The sequence below is a fragment of the Myotis daubentonii genome, chromosome 2 (assembly GCF_963259705.1).
Source record: "Myotis daubentonii chromosome 2, mMyoDau2.1, whole genome shotgun sequence".
Lineage (NCBI taxonomy): Eukaryota > Metazoa > Chordata > Mammalia > Chiroptera > Vespertilionidae > Myotis > Myotis daubentonii.
In genome coordinates, this window is record NC_081841.1 from 49,367,067 (window position 1) to 49,389,234 (window position 22,168).

General features: G+C 39.8%; 1 protein-coding gene across 1 annotated transcript; it reads left to right on the top strand.

The window, feature by feature from the left end:
* The first annotated feature begins 235 nt into the window (after positions 1–235).
* On the top strand, positions 236–19,803 carry C2H12orf54 (chromosome 2 C12orf54 homolog). The gene is made up of 7 exons (XM_059681138.1): positions 236–300; positions 10,464–10,494; positions 10,979–11,017; positions 14,876–14,908; positions 16,758–16,782; positions 18,463–18,502; positions 19,689–19,803. The coding sequence occupies exons 1-7, from the start codon at positions 236–238 to the stop codon at positions 19,801–19,803; spliced, it is 348 nt and encodes a 115-aa protein (XP_059537121.1).
* The last annotated feature ends 2,365 nt before the right edge of the window (positions 19,804–22,168 follow it).

The following is a 22,168-nucleotide window of genomic DNA, read 5'->3' on the forward strand; positions in this document are numbered from 1 at the left end:
CACCCTACTTTTCTTTACATATATGTAAACACACACACACACACACACACACATTCAAAACACAGATGCTTCCTGAACTACTGAGACATCAGTGTCAGTCCTGGTAATTCTCCAATGGGTAAGTGCTTCTCTTTTCACTATTCACCTGCCCTCTCCCTATTCATTTATGCCTCCCCAGGGCCTGGAGGAACCTCCATCTTCAGCTCCAGAGTCTCTGGTTTCTGCTCAAGAACAAATGGCACAGCATACCTTCCATGATCGAGAACAAAAAGCTGGAAGGACATTCAGGCAGCAGATTAGGTAAATGAGCTATTATGACCTTCAAATGTCCTTAGATTTAGATATGCTTTATGGGAGAAAAACTAGAGTTACCTGTCTCCCACCCTCTTCCGGATGCACCTATTTCCTGGATGGGGAAGGTGGGATCTTTCATGTGTCCTCTCCTCTCCACCTCCTCAATGGAAGGAACAATAGAGAATATTTACCATCCTAATTTAGAGGGTGGGCATCAATCTGAAATTCCTCTAAGAGTTAGTTGAGAATACAACCCAGGAACATTTGTTTATCTCAGAGTCAACTTTCTAAGATGTCCTTATGTCCTCTACAGTATAAATCAAGGTCAGCCATCCCAAACCATGCTTCCCTTGGACCAGTTGGAGAGGGGGACCAGAATCTGTTGCTTGAAACTGAATAGTAGACCCAGACAGTGTTACCCATAAAACAGAAAAAATGGGCTTACTGTGAGCTTATAGGACAGGAACGTTTCCAAAAGGAATTGGGACTTGGCTTGAGCTTTTGAAGTATGCAGAGTTTCTAGGAATTCAGGAAGAAAGAGTTAAAAATGTCTTCTAGGTTTCTGGTCATCTATCTTATTAAAGTACTTAGAATGATTAACTGGGCCTCAAATCTGAAAGCCAGTGAGGAATCAAGAAGCCTGAAACTTGTAGAGAAATGGAAACCTGTTCTAAGAGTATGAACGCTCTCCAGACAGCTGCAGGACTCAGAAGAAGAGTGAGTAGAGACTGGAGTTTCTGAGAGTTCTACATGGGAAAGCACATAACCACATCAGAGGCCTGTCTTCTCTACTAAAGAACAGATGTTCTGGCAGCAGAAGTGGGCACAACACTGTAAAATAGTAATACCAATAATATTTGAAATTAACTTTACAGTTATAAAGGCTTTCATATAATTCCCCAAACCCTGAAAGATAAAGATCATTCCTCCTATTATTCAGGTGAGGAAACATTCATAATTGGCAAAGAGACTTACCAAAAGGCCCAGAACTGGAATTTGGTGATGCTGGAATCCAAACTTTTCTCTCTCCAAACTCCAAATTCTTCCCACTGCTATAGAATTAGGATTCCAATAACTCAGCTATAAAACAAGGAGAGCACAATAACTAGGCTCCTTTAGAGAAGTCATATCAGAGAGTGGAGTCAAACAGACCTGACCTGAGTTGGAATCTCAGACTTTACACTATCATTACTTAGCATATCAGAGCCTACACAGTACAATAGTCCACCCACACCCTCACAGGGCTGTGTGAGGATATGTGGTTCAAAGCACCCACCTCAGTGCCTGGTTCATGGAGGCTCAATCTTCTTTGGCCCAATTTCTAGTAATAAATCACTACAATTCTACTGTGAATACATCTCATTTTTCTTCTCCTCTCCTCTCCCCCCTAGCCTTCTCCCCTCCTCCTCCTCTTCTCCTCCCCACTGTCTCTTCATAATGTGACATATTTTCCATACAAACAGTTGTTCTATGGAAAATTATACAATAATTAATAAACAATAATACAAGAATAAACTGTTTCACATACTCAGAACTGTAAACCTGCTTTTGCCCCACTCTATGTATGTATGTATGTCATTCTCTTCATATCACACCAGACATACATACACAGAGGCACATACTTCCTAATCCTCTTTCCAATGCCCTTTATCCAGTGTGTCAATTATTCACTATATGTTTACAAAGATTGGATTAAAATACAGCCTGCAGGAGAAAATTCTAGGTGAACCCGGTTCTGTTTTATTTTCTCTTCCCTCCTCATTCCCTAAAATAGGCAGATGAAATCCTCAGGAAAACAATCTTAAAAGTAAGGGGGTTTTCAGGATAACAGGTATGGCTTGTCCCCAGGTTCCACAGAAAAAAACAGCATTCTACTTGGCAGAATTCTGTGCATGAGCCATCTGATATGATGGCTCCAAGATATTCACCTTGTTCTTTGCTACCCTGAATCTATGTTCATCAGTAGTCCCCTCTTGCCTGGCCAGTGTTGCTCAGTGGTTGAGCGTCGACCTATGAACATAAGGAACCTAGGAGGTCGCGGTTCAATGTTTGGTCAGGGCACAAGCCCAGGTTGCAGGCTCCATCCCCATTTGGGGGGATGCAGAAGGCAGTCAATCAATGATTCTCTCTCATCATTGATGTTTCTATCTCCCTCTCCCTCTCTCTTCCTCTCTGAAATCAATAAAAAAAAAGAAAAGAAAAGGAAAAAAAAGAGTCCCTTCTTCACAAGAGTCCCCCCGTATCTTGTGACACACGTTGAGAAAGCATAGTGCAGTGAGTAATGGTCACCGTTATTAAACTTGTCAGAGATCTGTTAGGCTCAATGTTCTTTTGGACTCAGTATTTGCTCTTTTCTGTGTTCCCCTTCCCTGTGGTCAAACTGGCCTCCTTACCCTTGTTTCGAAAGATACATTGCTCCTTTCTGTGGCAGGAGTTCCAGGCCAGAGATAGAAGATCCTTGAGTTCTGAACCATGCTCTCCCCTCCATCACTTTTCTGCCTTTTTCCCCCAATCCTTTCTTAGGGTTCCACACTAGGGCTCCTGAAACAATTCTAGGAGGAAATGACCAACCCCTCCTCCCTCCTGTTTGTTACCAATCCCCTGACTTTCTTTGGCCTGTTACCTCTACACAGGTCTACACCGGGCCAGAAGACCCACACTGAGTCTGCTCAGGATCCACTAGCATGGTAGATGAGACTGGTTATCCATTTTCACCCCTCTTTTCCTTCCAGTTACCCCTCTAATCTTATATACAACTACTTCCTCTCCCAGGTAATTTTGACACTGATTATATTGGTCTTTAGAAACAATAGCTTGGGTTGTGCTGCCAAGAATAAGCAAAATCTTTCAACTTCTTCCTCAACCTTAAATCCCCATCTCCACTCCGTCAGAGTTGTGAAGAAAATAACACATTGTGGGGGAACAAAAAATGAAGCAGTTTGGTCACTGAATGTACTTTCTCAAGGTGGATCTGAGCTGTTCACGTTAAGGAGGGTGAAGGGACTGGAGCGAACACAACCAGGCAGGAGAATGGTCAAGTTTAATGATAGTGACCATCACTCTTATTGCCACTGCTCTATGCTTTCGAGTTCTCAATGTGCTGTCACAGGATACTGGGAAGATAAGGTTGCTAGTTCCAGAGGAGACATGAGGGGGAAGATGAGACCCTGCCTACCATGTTGCATTTTTAGTATAGAAACATCAAGAAGTCTCACTAGGAGTTGTGAGGATAGAGTTTAGGAGAAGAGAAGCCCTTGACTTATATTTCCAGTACATCAAGTTTATTTTATTTTGATTCTTTATTTTATATACTTAAGAAGTACAGTTTGAGGGTTTGATATATGTATATACTATGAAATAACATAATAATGAAAATTAACATTTCCATCCACTCACATAATTTTTTGGTGATCTACCCTCTTAGCAAATTTCATACAGTACAGTATTGTTACCTATAGTCAACATGCTATACATTAGATCTCTGGAAATTATTCATCTTGCATAAATGAAACTTTGTGCCTCTTGACCAGTATTTCCTCATTTCTCTCTCACTCGAGTCCCTGATAACCACCATCTACCCTATGTTTCTGTGAGCTTGACAATTTCAGATTCCACAAATATAGATCATACAGTACTTACCTTTCTGTGTCTGGCTTATTTCACTTAGCATAATGTTTTCCAGGTCCACCCATATTGTCATAAATGATCATTTTTTCCTTGTTTTCCAAGGCTGAATAATATTCCTTGTGTGTAGATGCCACACTTTCTTTAATCACTCATCCATTGTAAACATTCGTTTGTTTCATATCTTGGCCTTTGTGAATAATGCAATCAATGTAAGAGTATAGGTATCTGTTAAAGAACAATAATCTTAATTACTTTAGATATATACCCAGAAATGGTATTGCTCGATCATATGGTAGTTCTATTTTTAAAATTTTTGAGAAAACACCACTGTTATCTATAGTGGTTGTACCAGTTTACAATCCTACTAACAATGTACCAGGCGTTCCTTTTCTGCACATCCTTGCCAATACTTGATAGCTTTTTTAAAATTGAGGTAACTGATATATAACATTATATTAGTTTTGGTATATAATGTAATGATCCTATATTTTTATATACTGCAAAATTATCACCACAATAAGTCTAGTTAACACATATCACCATGGTTACAAAATGATTTTTTTTTATGATGAAAACTTACAAAATCTACTCTCTCAGCAACTTTCAAATATGCAATACACCATTACTAACAATCATCACAATGCTGTACATTACATGCCATGACTTATTTATTTTATAACTGGAAGTTTGTACCTTTTGACCCCTTCATCCATTTTCCCCATCCCCTCAACCCCCATCTCTGGCAACCACCAAGCTGTTGTCTGTATCTGAGTTTGATTTGTTTATTTTTTTAGATTCCACAAGAAAGGGAGAGCAGAGTATTTGACTTTCTCTGTCTGACTTATTTCACTTAGCATAATGCCATTCATGTGGTTGCAAGTGGCAAGATTTCCTTATTTTTTATGGTTGAATAATATTTCATTTGTAAATATATCACATTTTCTTTATCCATCCATCCACCAATGGACATTTAGGTTGTTTCCATATCTTGGCTATTCTCGATAATGCTGCAATGAACACAGGGGTACATATACTTTTTCAAGTTTTCATTTTCTTTGGATAAATACCTAGAAATGTAATTGCTGGATCATATGGTAGTTCCATTTTTAATCATTTGAGGGACCTCCATACTGCTTCTCACAGTGGCTGCACCAATTTACATTCCCATCAACAGTACTCAAGGGTTCCCTTTTCTCCACATCTTCACCAACACTTGTTTATTCTTTTTTATAATAACCATTCTAACAGGTGTAAGGTGATTTTGTGGCTTTGATTTACATTTTCCTGATGATTAGTGAAGCTGAGCACGTTTCATACACTTCTTGGACATTTGTATATTTGTATATCTTCTTTGAAACAATGTCTATTCGGGTCCTTTGTCCATTTTTTCAATTGGGTCATTTGTTTTTCTGCTGTTGGGTCTGAGTTCTTCATATATTTGGGCTATTCACCCCTTATCAGATATATAGTTTGCAAATATTTTCTCCAGTTGCATAGGCTGCCTTTTCATGTTGTTGAATTTTTCCATTGTTGTGCACAAACTTTTAGTTTGATATAGTCCCACTTATTTTTGCTTCTGATTTTGGTGTCATATCTAAAAAATAATTGTCAAGAATAATATCAAGAAACTTTTCCCTATATTTTTCTTCTAAAAGCTTTACAGTTTCAGGTCTTATATTTAAGTCTTTAATCCAGGTTGGTTTGACTTTTGTGCATGTTGTAAAATAAGGTTCCAATTTCATTATTTTGCATGTGGATATCCTGTTTCCTCAATACAACTTATTGAAGAGACCATCTTTCCCCCATTGTATATTCTTGGCACCTTAGTCCAAGATTAGCTAGCTGTGTGTGTGTGCATTTACTATTATATCTGGTCTCTCTATTCTGCTACATTGGTCTATGTGCCAGTACCATAATGTTTTGATTACTACAGCTTTGAATCAGAATGTGTGATGCTTCCAGCTTTGTTCTTTCTCAGGATTGCTTTGGCTATTTGAGGTCTTTTATGGCTTCATACAAACTTGAGGATTTTTTGTTCTATTGTAATTTTAATAGGGAGTGCATTGAATCTGCCATTTGCTTTGGGTAGTGTGGACATTTTAACAATCTTAATTCTTCCAATCCATGAGCATGGAATATCTTTCCTTCCATTTATTTGTCACTTCAATTTCTTTCCTCAATGTCTTAGTTTTCAGTGTACAGATCTTTCACCTCCTTTGGTTAAATTTATTCTTAAATATTTCATTCCTTTTCATTCTACTATAAGTTAAATTATTTTCTTTTTAAACGTTTTTTTATTTTTCAATTATACTTGACATCAATATTATATTCGTTTCAGGTGTACAGCATAGTGTTTAGGCATGTAGATAACCCAAGAAGTGACCCCCAATAAATCTTTGCCCACCTGACACTGTATATAGTTATTACAATATTATTGACTATATTCCTTAAGCTGTACTTTATATTCCTGTGACTATTTTGTAACTGCCAATTTGCACTTCTTTTTTTTTAATATATATTTTATTGATTTTTTTTACAGAGAGGAAGGGAGAGGGATAAAGAGTTAGAAACATCGATGAGAGAGAAACATCGATCAGCTGCCTCCTGCACACTCCCTACTGGGGATGTGCCCGCAACCAAGGTACATGCCCCTGACCGGAATCGAACCTGGGACCCTTCAGTTGGCAGGCCGACGCTCTATCCCACGGGTAGACAAACTTTTTGACTCGAGGGCCACAATGGGTTCTTAAACTGGACCGGAGGGCCGGAACAAAAGCATGGATGGAGTGTGTGTGTGAACTAATATAAATTCAAAGTAAACATCATTACATAAAAGGGTACGGTCTCTTTTTTTTTAGTTTTATTCATTTCAAACGGGCCGGATCCGTCCCGCGGGCCATAGTTTGCCCACGGCTGCTATCCATTGAGCCAAACCGGTCAGGGCCCAATTTGCACTTCTTAATCCCTTCACCTTTTTTTTTTTTTTTTTTTTTTTTTTTTTTTTTTTTTTCTGTTCATCAGATTATTTATTCACTTGATTCGTAGATTCACTTGTTGATAGATGCATATTTGTTGTTCATAATGTGTATCTTTACCTTTTTCTTCCTCTTCCTCTTCTTAAAGGATACCTTTCAGCATTTCATATAATCCTGGTTTGGTGGTGATGAACTCCTTTAGGTTTTCCTTATCTGTGAAGCTCTTTATCTGACCTTCAATTCTGAATGATAGCTTTGCTGGATAAAGTAATCTTGGTTGTAGGTTCTTGGTATTCATCACTTTGAATATTTCTTGCCACTCCCTTCTGGCCTGCAAAGTTTCTGTTGAGAAATCAGCTGACAGTCGTATGGGTATTCCCTTGTAGGTAACTGAGTTTCTTTCTCTTGCTGTTTTTAAGATTCTCTCTTTATCTTTTGCTCTTGGCATTTTAATTATGATGTGTCTTGGTGTGGTCCTCTTTGGATTCCTTTTGTTTGGGGTTCTCCGCGCTTCTTGGACCTGTAAGTCCATTTCTTTCACCAGGTGGGGGAAGTTTTCTGTCATTATTTCTTCAAATAGGTTTTCAATATCTTGCTCTCTCTCATCTTCTGGCACCCCTATAATTCTGATGTTGGTACGCTTGAAGCTGTCCCAGAGGCTCCTTACACTATCCTCGCATTTTTGGATTCTTTTTTCATTTTGCTTTTCCGGTTGGATGTTTTTTGCTTCCTCGCATTTCAAATCATTGACTTGATTCTTGCGCTCCTCTGGTCTGCTGTCGGGCGTCTGTATAATATTCGTTATTTCAGTCTGTGTGTGCTTAATTTCTAGTTGGTTCCCCAATATAAGATCGAGGGTCTTATTAGTTTTCGTGTAGAGCTCATTAAGTTTATCGGCAGCTTCTAAACAGTTCTTGAGAGACCTTAAAAGTGTGGTTCTGAACTCTATTTCTTCCATTGACAATTTTGTCCTGTTTCTTTGTCTCCGCATTTTGTTATGCTTCCTTGGTGCACCCCCTAGTGGTCTTTGTTCGCAGTCTTATAGATAAATCTTGATTGTTGTAGCTAATTCCAGGGAGGGTTTGACCTCCAGGCCAAGTGGCTATGAGAATCAGCTGTGTCAGCAGTGAGAGAACTTCTGTCCTCTAGGGAGGTGCTAATCTAGCCTTTGCCTGAGGCTATCCGGCAAATGCCTCTGTGCAGGGCTTGGGTGGGGCGGGTCGCACAGGATTAACAGGGTGGGCCGGAGAGAGCAGTTATGGCGGCTCTCAGTCCTGTCCCAAGGAGCTCTGCCTCTCTGAGTCCCAGCACCCGCTGCAAAGCTCGGAGAGAAAGCTGCACTCGCTCTGACCGAAGCCAGACAGTCCCGCTTCTCCCGTTTGAGTCTGGGTCCCTAAAGACTCGCCCGGATCTGGTGCTCAGAGTCTGCGACTCCCTCCCGATTGAAAACAACAACCGCGCCCTCCGCCGCCAGCCCGCTCCGCGCACTCCACACCTCAGAATTTGACTTCAGCACTGCGCCTCCTCTGAGTGTCCGTATGCATTTCTCTTTCCTCCTAGTTGTAGGACTTCCACTCAGCCAGCGTTCCTGTGGTTCTGGGTGATGTCCCTTCCGTTTTTTGGTTTCACTTTTGAAGTAGTTGTTCAAAGCAGCAAACTCCGGCGTTAACCTATGCCGCCATCTTGGTTCTCCTCCCTTCACCTTTTTAACTCAGCTTCCCAACTCCCCCTTTTTTAAAATATTTTTATTTTAGTCCTTTGATTTGTGTTGTTGTTGACATACTAATTTTTCAGGAGTGTGCCATTTAATTGCCTGTATTTTTCAATTTGCGAAATTTCTCCTTTATTAATTTCTAGCTTAATACCATGTGGTAAGAAAAGATACGCTATCAATCTTCTTAAGTTTGGTAAGACTTGCTTTGTGGCTCAACATATGATTCCTCATGAATAACATTCTATGTGTGCTTGAGAAGAATGTGTATTTTGTTGCTGTTATATAAAATGTATTGTAAAAAAAAATGTTTTGTATATGTCTGTTAGATCCATTTTGCCTGTTATTATTCAAATCTACTATTTCCTTATAGATAATCTGCCTGCATGTTCTATCCATTGTTGAAAGTGGGATATTAAAGTCTATTTCTGCCGAAACCGGTTTGGCTCAGTGGATGGAGCGTCGGCCTGCGGACTGAAGGGTCCCAGGTTCGATTCCGGTCAGGGGCATGTACCTGGGTTGCGGGCACATCCCCGGTGGGAGATGTGCGGGAGGCAGCTGATCGATGTTTCTCTCATCGATGTTTCTAGCTCTCTGTCTCTCTCCCTTTCTCTCTGTGGAAGAATCAATAAAATATATTAAAAAAATAATAATAATAAAATAAAAAAATAAAAAAAATAAAGTCTATTTCTTTCTTCAGTTCTGCTAATACAGGGTGGAGCAAAAGTAGATTTACAGTTGTTTGTATAGAAAAATAATACAATAATTAATAAATAATGCAAGAATAAACTGTTTCAGACACTCAAACTATAAACCTACTTTTGCCTCATCCTGTGTTCCAATATTGGGTGTATATATATTTAGAATTTAAATTATCAGTTTGTTCTCTGTAGCTATGAATTTGTTTCTGTTTTGTTTATTTTGTTTTTTAGATTCCACATATAAGTGAAATCATATGGTATTTGTCTTTGCCTGATTTATTTTACTTAGCATAATACCCTTAAGGTCCATCCATATTGTCAAAAATGGTAATATTTCATTCTTTTTTCTTATCCAAGTAATATTCCATTGTATATATGTACCACGTCTCTTTATCCATGTATTTTTTGATTGGAGCATTTAACCCATTTACATTTAAAGTAATTATTAAGTATATAGTTATTACCATTTTATTGTTTTCTGATTGTTTTTCTCTGTCCCTTTTTTATTCTCTTGATCTCTTCTCTTATAATGTTGACTGTCTATAGTGCTGTGTTTAGATTCCTTTCTCTTTATTTTTTGTATACTCCATGGAGTTCAATGGTGGGCTTCTTGGTGGAGTCTGCAAACCAGTTAACAGAATCTGCAGCTGGTTTCTGAGATCCATGTAGTGGTTGCTATGAGTGCCTATCCCCATTCTCTGCTGCCAGCTCCCCATTACAATTACTCAGCTGTGCTGATCACCTCTGTGATCTGAGTAGGGTGAGGTAAAAGTGGGTCTCTTGGGCAATGTCTTAATAGGCTGGGAAGCAGGGCGTTCTTTTCACTCTTACTTTCCCTCATGGGAGAACCACAGGCTGAGAGGCTCTCGCTTGACACTGAGCTATGCTGCCTCTGAGGAGGGGTGACATGGGTAAAGTGAAACTGTCTTTTCTTACCCTCTCCAATGCATCTATTCATGGACTTTTTTGTTTAAATGAGGCGATTGGATTTCCTCACTGGGCTCCTGATTTCCTACAGGGGTATTCCCATCCACAAATAGTTGTCAAAATTGATGTTTCCATGGGCAATATGAAGGTTGGAACCTCCTTTTCTGCTATCTTGCTGATGTCACCCACCCAGTGCCTCATCAGAATTATATCATCCTTTCTTTCCAGAAAATCCACTGAAGAAACAATGAAGCCAAAGGTTGGTAAGACTTCCAAATACACTGGTTCCTTTGGGGCTGGTTCCTAGGGGAAATGGAGGAGAATAAGCTGTGGCCAGGAGGCAGGAAAGCTGCCTAATAAGGACTATGTATTGAAGGACCTGGGCACTGTAATTTGAAGTGCTTTTAACTAGCTGGTGGGCCACTGGCTACGAAGACTAGTAATATCTTCAATGCCCCTACTACACTAGATGAATCCATGGGGAAGCAGGTTATGTGGATATTGATAAGGTAGGTAAATATATGGATCTTTTTATACCTGTTATCCACCAGATAGATTGAGATGACAGGAGATATGGGCTGAAATTGACCCAATTGGGTTTGAAGGAGTCTTGGGCTACCTGACAAATGGGGTGTCTATCTCAATTCCAAAAATGCCTTGTATTCTATTGGTTTCACATGTGTCAGTTCAAATTCTGGGAGAATTAGGGTAATGTTCCCAAGATTTGTCTCTTATTTTAATAGGAAATACAGGTAATGCTCACTGAAGCCCTGTGGGACCAGGTGAGTACAGCTGTCACCAGCTTGAAAGCATGGTGAGAGGTGGGAGGAGGAAGAAAGGGCTTAAGAAAGGAGAAAATTTCTTTCTATCCCCTTGAGTAATTAAATTCACTGACTGATGGTGAAGAATTACCATACTTTGTCCCATTTTGTTCTATTACTCATCCAGTCTCAAATCCTCAGAGATTCCCAGTGTCCGCATCTTAGCACCCCTTCTTGACATCCACCAGTCCATTAGATATTGCCCTCTCAAACATGTCTTCTCTGCCAGCCTTTTAATAAAAACTGTATAATAAAAAAGTTAAATCCGACCCACTAACCAAGTACCTTAGGGCAAGTACTGAGAAAGCATCTACTTTAACTCTCAGATGAGAAGAAGGCAAAGTTACAATTTCGTTATGAAAAGTAAAGACCTTAATTCCATTTCTGATTGGGAAGAAAGTTATTTTACCTCTGGAGCCATTAAATTTGTCTGAAAAATACTTGACTGTGGCTCTTGATTCCTGCATCCTAAGACATAATTTTCTGAAAGATTTGGTCCCTCCAGAATGAGTTCGCTTCAAAATAAATGTCTCAAAAAAGAAATGAATCAACCTAAAGAGTAGAAGTATTTAATTTCAACCATTTGAATACCAAATTAAGTTCATAAAAATTATCAATTTTTGTATAATTGCTAGTGAACTCTTGTTTCTGAGGGTAACATGCCAAATGGTCCCATTGCTTCTGAAGGTCTTGTCTGGGACATGATTAGGATCCTGTCATTAGCACAGAGGAGAATTATTTTATTTCACTGGCTATAGCTGGAAGGTCTCTATCGAGACATTAAAAAACATAAAATTTGGATTTAGTTATTCAGATATAATTCCAGCATAATTCAATGGTTGGAACACCATTCTGCTTTGCATTATTTATAATGGGAAATTGTTTTGTTACCAAGGCATTTCTATCTGTCTGAATTTCTTCAGAGTATTTTAATGAAGATTCTGAATGGACATAAATGCCATATTTGCTCTGTGGCATCACAGGTTGCCAACAACATTTTTTAAATGCTTCAATATATCCTACATCTTCCCAAATTTATTGACAATAGTTTAAGTGAGAATAATGGCTAATAGTAGAAAGTATGGCTCGAGCTTTCCTTTTATTTAATTTATTAGATTTGAGAGACTCAGAACTGCTATTTGTTGGAGAGTCCTAAGTGTTGAGAAGTAAAAGAATAATAAGAATCTGTACTTTGGATGTGAAGAATTGTCCTTCCTGTTGTTAAGAAGAAGATAAAATTTTAATTTCATTTCAAGGAAATTAGATTAAATCATTTAAATTCGTTTAAAGAAATCTAGTTCCCAAAAAAAGTCTTCCTTTGTAGAAGACAGTTAAATTAGATGTTTGATAATGAATAAAATTGTTGAATCCTATCAAGAAGGTATTCTGAGACCTGAAAAACTATGAGTTGAAAATGAAAAATAGATTCATTAGGTCACCAATGGGAATTTGTTACCTTCAGACATCTAACTGAAGCACTGCCATGGGAAGTAAACCTCAGAATCTAGATGATTAAGCCATGCTATCTGAAATTGTTTTAAAATACACTTAAATTTAATGAATTTGAAACTAGCTTCTTTTAAATTCTACAAAAACTGATATATTTTTCATTTTGACAAAATGTCCTTGGTTTCCCAGCTACCTGAAAATGACAAAGGAGCCAACTCTCAAACATGAAAATGCCAGATTTCACTTCTTATTTTAATGGTGTATCAATGCAGAAGCTAGTTATGCCCATAAAATAACCAGAGCAAAATGTTGCAAATTTTCATAACACAGACATTTATTTAGTTTCTGAGGTCTTCCCCAAAACATTAGCTACTTCAACTTCTCAATCTTAACATTCTAATTGCATGTACATTTAAACTCTTGAGAAAGCATAAATAAGAATTACAGTACAACTGATCACTTCTGAACCCATAATATCAATTTCCCATATGGAGACAAGCAAGGAAAGACTGTTTATTAAGTCAATGACTACAATTTTTTTTTATTAAAGATGAGGGAAAGTCTCCACAGCCTCTCCTGCAAGCCCTCATTGAACAATATTATATGAAATGAGTAATGAACTTTTTAATTTTCTGTGATTTTCAATGACTCTTCCTATAATTTTTACAGCAGAAAATAGTCTTTCTTAATTAAAATGCTATATAGAATAACTATTTAATGTTCTTACAAGTATTATATTAGCTAAAGAGTGAATTGCTTATGTAAGGGTCAGAAAACCATTCTTTTGGGAACCAGCACATAATTGGATACTTATGACATAATAAAGGGTGAATATGATATAACAGAGTGAACAAAGGGTGGCCGAGAGGCAATAAATTGATAACTGATACTGTCTGCCCCACTGACTATTCTTCCATATGCACCCTTATACACATTAAAACTCCAGAATATCAACAAAAACAACTCTATTTCCACCAAAGAAGATACAGCTATCTTTCTTAAAGTCCTCATCTTTTCCTCAATGAGGCAACTGAGGTTTCCAAATGTCATTATATTCATCTATGGCTGGGTGAGAGCATAGTTACATACTTAGTTTTACAAGAAACTGCCAGAGCTTTTTCCAAAGTGATCATACAATTCTGCACTCCTTCCAACAGTGTATTAGAGGTCTAGCTACTCTATATCCTTACCAACATTTGGTGTCTTCTTGTATGTTATACTTTAAATACAAATATGTGTTTAATAGCTATGTTTAGCTTCAGAACAAGAACCAATTAAACAGAAATGAAATATAATAGTGGGTTTCATTTATATTCCTTTTACAACTCAGCCCTCTTTAAACAACTTTCTGTATTTCACCCATTTCTCATATGAAGAAATGGTGGCCCAGAAATATATGTAGAGTGAAAGTCAATGGGATTTATTGCTAGGAAGCCATAGTCTCTTGGCATTCACACTCTATAGTCTAATGACTGGAAAATCCTATCTGATAAAAAAGTGATATGCAAATTGACCATCACTCCAACACACAAGATAGTCACCCCCATGTGGTCAAAGATGGCCACCACAAGATGGCCTGCAGGGGAGGGCTGGGAGGGGCCAGGCCTGCAAAGGAGGGCAGTTGGAGGGAACCAGACCTGCAGGGGAGGGCAGTTAGGGGTGACCAGGCCAGCAGAGGAGGGCAGTTGAGGGTGACCAGGCCTGCAGGGGAGGGCAGTTGGGGGGAACCAGGCCTGCAGGGGAGGGCCATTGGGGGGGACCAGGCCTGCAGGGGAGGACAGTTAGGGGTGACCAGGCTGGCAGGGGAGGGCACTTGAGGGCAATTGGGACAGCAGGGGAGCAGTTAGGTGTTGATCAGGCTGGCAGGGGAGTGGTTAGGGGGTGATAAGGCTGGCAGGCAGAAGCGGTTAGGGGAAGTCAGGCAGGCAGGCAAGTGGTTGGGAGCCAGCAGTCCTGAATTGTGAGAGGGACGTCCCAGATTGGAGAGGGTGCAGGCTGGGCTGAGGGACACACACACCCACCCCCCTGCACAAATTTCGTGCACCGGGCCTCTAGTTCAGTGATGGCGAACCTTTTGAGCTCAGCGTGTCAGCATTTTGAAAAACCCTAACTTAACTCTGGTGCCATGTCATATATAGAAATTTTTTGATATTTGCAACCATAGTAAAACAAAGACTTATATTTTTTATATTTATTTTATATATATAAATGCCATTTAACAAAGAAAAATCAACCAAAAAGATGAGTTCGCGTGTCACCTCTGACACGCGTGTCATAGGTTCGCCATCACTGCTCTAGTTCTATATATAAAATCCCTTTGTAATAAAGTCTATAATATTAATTTTTCCATTATTTTTTGTCTTCTGTCAGGTGAGGATGGCTTTTAGGGATATACAAAAGGAGGTAATATTAAATTTCAATTCTCTAAATTCCCTGGCCACATCACTTTCCTTTGCTCCCATTTTTTTCCATAACCTACTGTGATGTTGATTCTGATCAAGATTTTCGTGTCTTCATCTAGTCCAGGAAGCTGGGGCAAGAAGATGCCTAACCATTCCCTTGTGGAAATATGATCACATAGAGAGAAAACTGTTTCTACCAGAAACCCTCTCAGCAAAAATACCCTATGTGGTTATAGGAAATGCTGAGAAGTGACTGAGTTGGGAGGAGTCCCCAAGTGGCATGGTAAATTGCCTTATTAAGAGCATATGTCTATTACCTGCAGGGAAATGCAAATTAAAAGCCAGAGCTAAATTTCTTTGCTAAACAGAAACAACCCTCCTCCTCTGCTGTTCCTCCATACAGATTTCAGTCTTCTATACACATCCTAATCAAATATTTAAAAATATAATCAAACATGCTCTAGATTACTGGCCTGCCCAAGCACTGAGTTATTATATTAGCTTGCTCACAGTATTGCTATATCTTGGTCCTACCAAGCCTTGGCTTTTTCTTTTTCTGTTTGTTACAGTGGAGAGCAACAGGCACTATCTATACAATGTGCTTGTATTTTACACAAAACTTAGAGCAAATACTAATATTGTAAAATGGGAAATGGGAAACATCTGCACAGATTTCTTAACTTGTGTTCCTGTGAGTAAAAACATAGCTCCATTTAAATATAAATATAATATAAGCTTCCTGTGGTCCTCTCTTCCTAGTTGGGGAGAATGATAGTTAAAGAGATTGAGAAGCCACTGAAAATAAACTCCACTATTTCACTATCTCAACCACTCTTGGCCTTACAACTGCATCCCTTTCTATAGTTCAAGAAGCCATGCCATTGTATCCTGTTACTGTGTCTGGGACTAACTCTATGAAAAATTATAGCAGTCTTTCCTCCATATGGCAAGAGTGCAGTGGGTAGCAATCAGAAGCTTCATATTTCACCCAAGTTTCACCTTGGGGTTAGGGCACCTCCAATCTACCCAGCACTTTAGTCCCCTGAATCATGAGTCTCCTCCAGGAAGGACTTGAACTAGTAGGACTTGAGTGTATTTGATTTCTATCCTCAGGGCTTCTGTAGCAATGAAAAGTCCCATCTGACATCCTCAGTGCTGAAGCGCTCTTCTGGTGCTGCTTCATAGAGTCCATCAGTCACAACCCCTGCCCTCATAGGTCCTCCAGGCTGGTGTGGACAAAATAGACACCCTAACCCAGACTTATAAGAGCAATTTTTGTACTTAAATACTAAGAGAAGAAAGGAAAGCAAAAGATAGCAGGGAGAGGCCAAATTAAAATGTACTTTCTTTCTGATGATGTAAACATTAAGACCCAGCTCCAGAGCATTGTTTTATAGAAAGACCATCCAGCCGGCTCCTGAGAGCTAGGCGGCCCAAAGTGTCTCATAAGCAGCAATGTACTTTGGGATGAGTAAGAAGAATTTTTTTAAAAGGTCCTTCACCGATACTTAAAGCTTCACCTCAGAGAACCACTAGAGACTCAATGGGGAGGGTGAAAGGGCAGAGTGTCTCTTGCCCCTAAAGAGGCCAGGGCTCATCCCATTTCTTTATCCATCATTCAACAAACATTTACTGAGCATGTGCTGTATGCAGGGCATTAGGTCAAGTGGTTTGGTGTGAGAGAGAGAAAACAACACAAATTCTGCTTTCTGGAAACTTAGAATTTAATTCCCTTCCCAGGAAGCCCATACCCCCACACAGACATCCCTATGTCTGAACAAGTCTATAGCCAGAGGAAACTGGCCGCTGAGTCTCTGACTGACTCTCTCTGAATTCTCATTATTTTTCAGCTACAGGAAGATGCTCGGACCCGAGGTAAAAAAGCAGTATTCCAAGGTTTGGATTAGCCGGGAGTGGTGGGAAGAAATAAGGAGTTCATCCCAAAATCTCATCATTAGACCTTCCATTTAACTGAGAGCTAGAGTCCAGGTCCACTTTTCCTTTTCCCTTCAGCCAAGATTGGCATTGGCTTTCCTTGATCTTCCATGATCATTGCCAGTCTCTCTTGTGTCCAGCCCAGTAACTAGACAGGCACAGCAAGATCCCTTCCTCCCTTGGGATGGCTGTTGAGGACCTGGGGACACTCTCAACCTTCAGTCAGACATGGCCCTTTTCAGTAGAGGAGAGAGAGCAAATGCAGAGGTGAGTAGCTTCCCAGCTCTGCTGTAAGGACTGAGCAGAGCTGGCATAGGGACTGAATAGTGGGGAGGTCAGAATGGAATGATTATTCAAGATGGCCAAGTTATAGTTCTCAAATGCCCAAATGCAAATTCTAGTGTTTCAGGAATATACGCAAAATACCCAGGAGCCTAGAATTATAGCATGAAGGCCATATTAGTATCACCTTCCTTCAAACATCGAAGAAGGTACTTATATCAGGGCTTTTCAAACTTTTGCATGTATGCAAATCACTTGGGTACCTTGTTTAAAAAGAAGCTACTGATATAGTAGGTTTAGGTGGGGCTCTGACATCCTACTTTTCTAACAGGTTCCTAATGCCAAAGCTGCTGGATCAGACTTTGCGTAACAAGGGTATAAATGATTGAGCCCAGTGAAATATCCTCTAAGGTCAGAATAAAATAAGATTTAATTCAGTGACTTCCAAATCCCATGAAAAGACTGAGGAGACTTTGTATGTGAGTGCAGGAATAAGAGGGAGGAGAAAATCAAAAAGAGGTTCTAACTACTACAGGGTCTCTCTGGGAATTGGAACTACTCTATGCTTTTCTAGCCCTCCACAAAACAGAGCTCATAAGATTCCAAGCCTTCTTGGGGATCTATAAATACAGCCAGTCCAGACAGAACCCACTCTGATCTTTCTCCAAACCTGGTCAATCACCTCCACTCCACTCAAGAGTGATAAAGGAAATGGCCAAGCAGAATCCTTCACGAGATACAGAGAAAACTTTTCTTGGATGCTGATCCCTAAGGATCAACAAGTCAAAAGAGCCAAGCTTACCTGAGCTTGAAGAATGCTCTCCCTTATTCAAGGAAGGCTGACTTCCAAAAAGGTCACTGTAGGGCCCTGGGAACATCTACCTATTGACCAAGGACCAATGACCAAGTTAGATTTAGGATCCTAACTGCTGCTGTTGCTTTTCTGCTGTCTAAAGTGATAGGTGAGGGAGAAATTCAGAATAAAATGAGAATTCAAGTCTCATATCAATTTTCCATGCAAAAGAAAAGGAGACAAGTAAGAAGTCAAGGACCTGCTCCAGTGGCAATGGCCCAGTACAGAGGCATTTGACAAACTCGTAATGCCCAGCACTGGTTAAACAGGTCTGGTGGCCATGATTCACTATGCTTTGCAAATGACCAGATGTCTGGTGCCATATTCTGCAACTGCTCATAGATCTTTAGCTTCCCCATAAGTTCTGGCCTCTCCCACCCTGACTGGCTATACTCCAAACTAAGGATGTGAGCAGGACTCTGGACTTTTAGGGAGATACTTCCAGACCCTTGTAACAGAATGACTCCTTTCTGTATCTACCCCAGGGATGAGAAACTGCTTAATGTCACCTGCATCCAGGACTGGGTAAGTGACCTTCTACAATAGTCCCTAAGGGAAATGGCATCCTCCTAGAAATGGGTGTAATGGCTAGTAATATATCTGGGTCTTGAGCCTTCAGAAGCTTATACTTCCAATATATATCTCTTCTAAAGGGGAAGGAGTTGGCCTCCCATCACTCTTAACTAATGAAATATAGAGTCAGAGCTTCCTCTTCCATCCTCATCCCCAACAAAAATCCCTGGAATCGCAGAATCAATCCTGGACTTCACCATAATAAATACTGGGAGATCCTCTTCATTCAGTTCAGAGAATAATGGAATAAAGAATGAGGATAAGAAAAGAAAAGCCATGAAAATAGAATTAAACATCAGGGACTTAGAAGTAAAAGGACTTAGAAGGAGAAAATCAATAAAATGAGAGTCCAGTGCCCCAACATTGGGAGATGTCCCTTTATTTACCATAGAAAAAATACTTTTAAAAAATCAGGTTACAACACTAAATATTTTAATTTAGACATTAGAAATGACTTTCCAATTAGTGACTATTGAGAAACAGAGGTCTGGGTAGTCCAGAAAGACAGAAACACCACGTTCTGCAGAAGACTTTGGAAACAGTTTTTAAAAAATCACTTTGATGTGTTTCAAGAATGGTCCTGCCTGAACCAGGAAATGGAGAAGGTGAACTCCCTAGATCCCTGTTGGAACCAAATTTGATCCTATGTTAGAGAGTTGGCCCTACTGAAATAAAATCCATTCCTCTTAAAAAGATAAAGCTTTATACTTTAAATTGATCAGTGTTGAAACCATGAAAAGAATAACTGACAGATAATGTCATATTTACATACATTTTAAATGTAATTATTGTAAACCTTTACATATGAGGAACACTTTTGATTGGATAAACCATATTAGATTTATGCCTTTACTTAATTTTAATATTCCTCTGAGGCAAGCATTAGAAATTTTCCTGACTTTCCTAATGAAAACACAGGCTCTGAAAAGTAATAACACTATGTCTCCTAACACCCAGCAAGAGCTCTTTCCTTTGGGCCACATGATTATCAGGAAATTGCAGCTCCCAGAGCCAGTAATGCCATTCCAGGTAGAGAGTGATAACAAGATCCCTAAGGACAGTGGAGGCAAGGGAGGGGAGCCCCAGTGGTGGGATCTCTCTCCCTCATACACTCACAACCTCCTCTTATTTGGTACAGAAGCATCAGGCCTCCAGATTCCTGGACATCCCAAAATTTGAGAATTTTACTGCCCAGCACTGAAGAGCAGCCACCAGGGGTCCAGGCCCACCTGAAGAGCCAGCACTCTGTTTAACCAGCTTGCTACCCTGGACCCTAATCATTCAATCAAGGAAAAAGACCTCCTTGGCTTCTGCCAGGTGTTTCACCCAGATGATCTGTCCCCTGAGCTCCACTCTGCCCATCCTACTGTTGTCAGGAACCCAGGCTCCATGGATCTTCACTCCAACTTGGTAGAACAGCACCCCACCGAACAGGTAGGATCCAATACAAGGAGCGAAAAGATGGAAGAATGAGGGCAGGGCCAAGCCAGGATCTTTAGGTCTCTGGGATCAAGGCAAAGAGCCAAACAAGAGTATCAGCTGTGGATAGTTTTGTATAGGGAGGAACATTCAGAAATCAAAGAGAGACAATTATGGGATAGAAAGGTGAAAGGGTAGAAATTTTAAAAACACACTGAGAAATGTGTGGCCATTATTCCCTTCTGGAAAGTGTTCTGGAAACTTACCTTTGAGGCTTAATTCAGAATCAAGAGTCAAACACAATAGGTTCATAATAAACTCCATTGTCAGAATTTTCATTAATACAGTACTTGAATGTGCTGCCTCAGAGACACTGCTTAAGTGATGAGCTATTTCTTTCATCTTTTCAACTCCCCTACAATTTCATCTGACATCCAATCCCATATGGAGAAGACTGTCTCATGCTCACATGTAGCACAGACAATACTCTATCTGGGCTTAACTAGGGCTTATTGGGAATTCTTTTTAAGACAGTCTGAGTAATGGGTGATCGAGAAAATTGGACTCATTTGCATGTGTCTAAGTATAGTGAGTGTATATTTTCTTGAATAGTCCCTTTTCAAGTATTCTATCCCAGTTTCCCTATATATTAGCAAAATGCATGAAATGTTCCAATTTTTTGGAACAAGTTTACATATTTCAGAAAGAACACATACACTCACAAAATCTCATCATCACTCAAAACTGTTTTGGTTCGGAAATTAAGGCAGAAAGCTTCCTTTCTCTTCAATACAACATAGCAAGTGTAAGATACCAAAGAGTGAACACTACATAGAAGAAAAATAGAAGATGGTATGCAATCAGTGGATCTCCTCCCTTAGTTTGTGTTGGGATAGGGTCATGAGGGTAGAAGCATCACTGTGAGGACTGCTTATCCTTTCACTGCCTAGTAAATTAAATTTCTTTTATTCCTACCCATGAGACTGTGACATCTAGGGCATAGCTTTGGTGTCTGAAAAATAGAAGTTATTATGTAGACCTCATCACTAACTCAGAAGAGGGAGTGAGACTCATGGGCAGAAATGCCAGGATCTATGGCATAACTGGGAACTTGGAAATCAAGTGAGTCCCAAGCACATCGTAATTGCCAAGCAAGGAAACCAGCAAACAACTGATAAAATAAATGTGATGTAAAAGATATTTGCCCGGCTCTCTGTCTCTCTGTGCACTGCCCCTCCAGAAGGCAGGCACCACACTCAGCCCAAGCTTTTAATCTATTTTATGTCTGTCTTTCATTATTTCTTTAATCCCGAAAGCGCCTCCTAGTTTGCATGAACGGGTTCAAGTCTCCCTCTCCTTGCAGTGCAGGCGGCGCGGGAAGAAGACCATGGCCCCAGCACCACTTGATAGAATCCTAGAAAATAATTTCACTTTTTAATTAACTGACCTTATCTGGGGCTCCTCAAGTTCTTCGTCTCTGGTGGTTTACGGATCAACTCCCTGGGGTGGTTGGAAATACGCAGATTTTATCCTGACAGCCCCACGCTGTGAATTAATTGTGGGGTCTGGCTGAGAGATGTTCCTTTATAAAGGTAAGAAATAGCCTGGCTGCATCAACCTATGAACGATCAGATCATGGTTTGCTTTCCCATCAGGGCACATGCCCAGGTTGTAGGCTCGATCCCCAGTGTGGGGTGTGCAGGAGGCAGCCAGTCAATGATTCTCTCTCATCATTGATGTGTCTATCTCTCTCTCCCTCTCCCTTCCTTTTTGAAATCAACAAAAAATATTTTTTAAAAGGTAATAATTCTTTCAATTCTCTAAAGATTAAGGAAAGTTATTTATGTATATGCTATTTTCAGTTAGCTTTATATTAATCAAGAGACCTGAGAAGATTTCTCAACCCACTCATCACTGAAGTTCAAAACCATTCCTGAAGGGTATTTGGAGTCTGTATTAGTTTTATAGGTCTAGTGTAACCAAGAACCACAAACATAGCTTAAACACCATAATATTATTTTCTCAGAGTTTGGGTGTATAGAAGTCCAAAATTGAAATGTTACGGTCCAATATTTATGTCCCCCCAACCCAAATTCATATGTTGAAACCCAATGACCAATGCAATAGTATTATTTCATTTGGCAAGTAATTAGGGTTGGATGAGATCATAAGGGTGAAGCCCTCATGAATGGGAATAGT

What these genes read in the sequence shown, in the direction of transcription:
- C2H12orf54 (XM_059681138.1), top strand. Translation starts at nt 236, where the DNA reads ATGGCACAGCATACCTTCCATGATCGAGAACAAAAAGCTGGAAGGACA. An exon ending in AAGAAACAATGAAGCCAAAG is followed by an intron (nt 10,495 to 10,978) that starts GTTGGTAAGACT and finishes TTATTTTAATAG; the next exon opens with GAAATACAGGTAATGCTCAC. An exon ending in TTAGGGATATACAAAAGGAG is followed by an intron (nt 14,909 to 16,757) that starts GTAATATTAAAT and finishes ATTATTTTTCAG; the next exon opens with CTACAGGAAGATGCTCGGAC.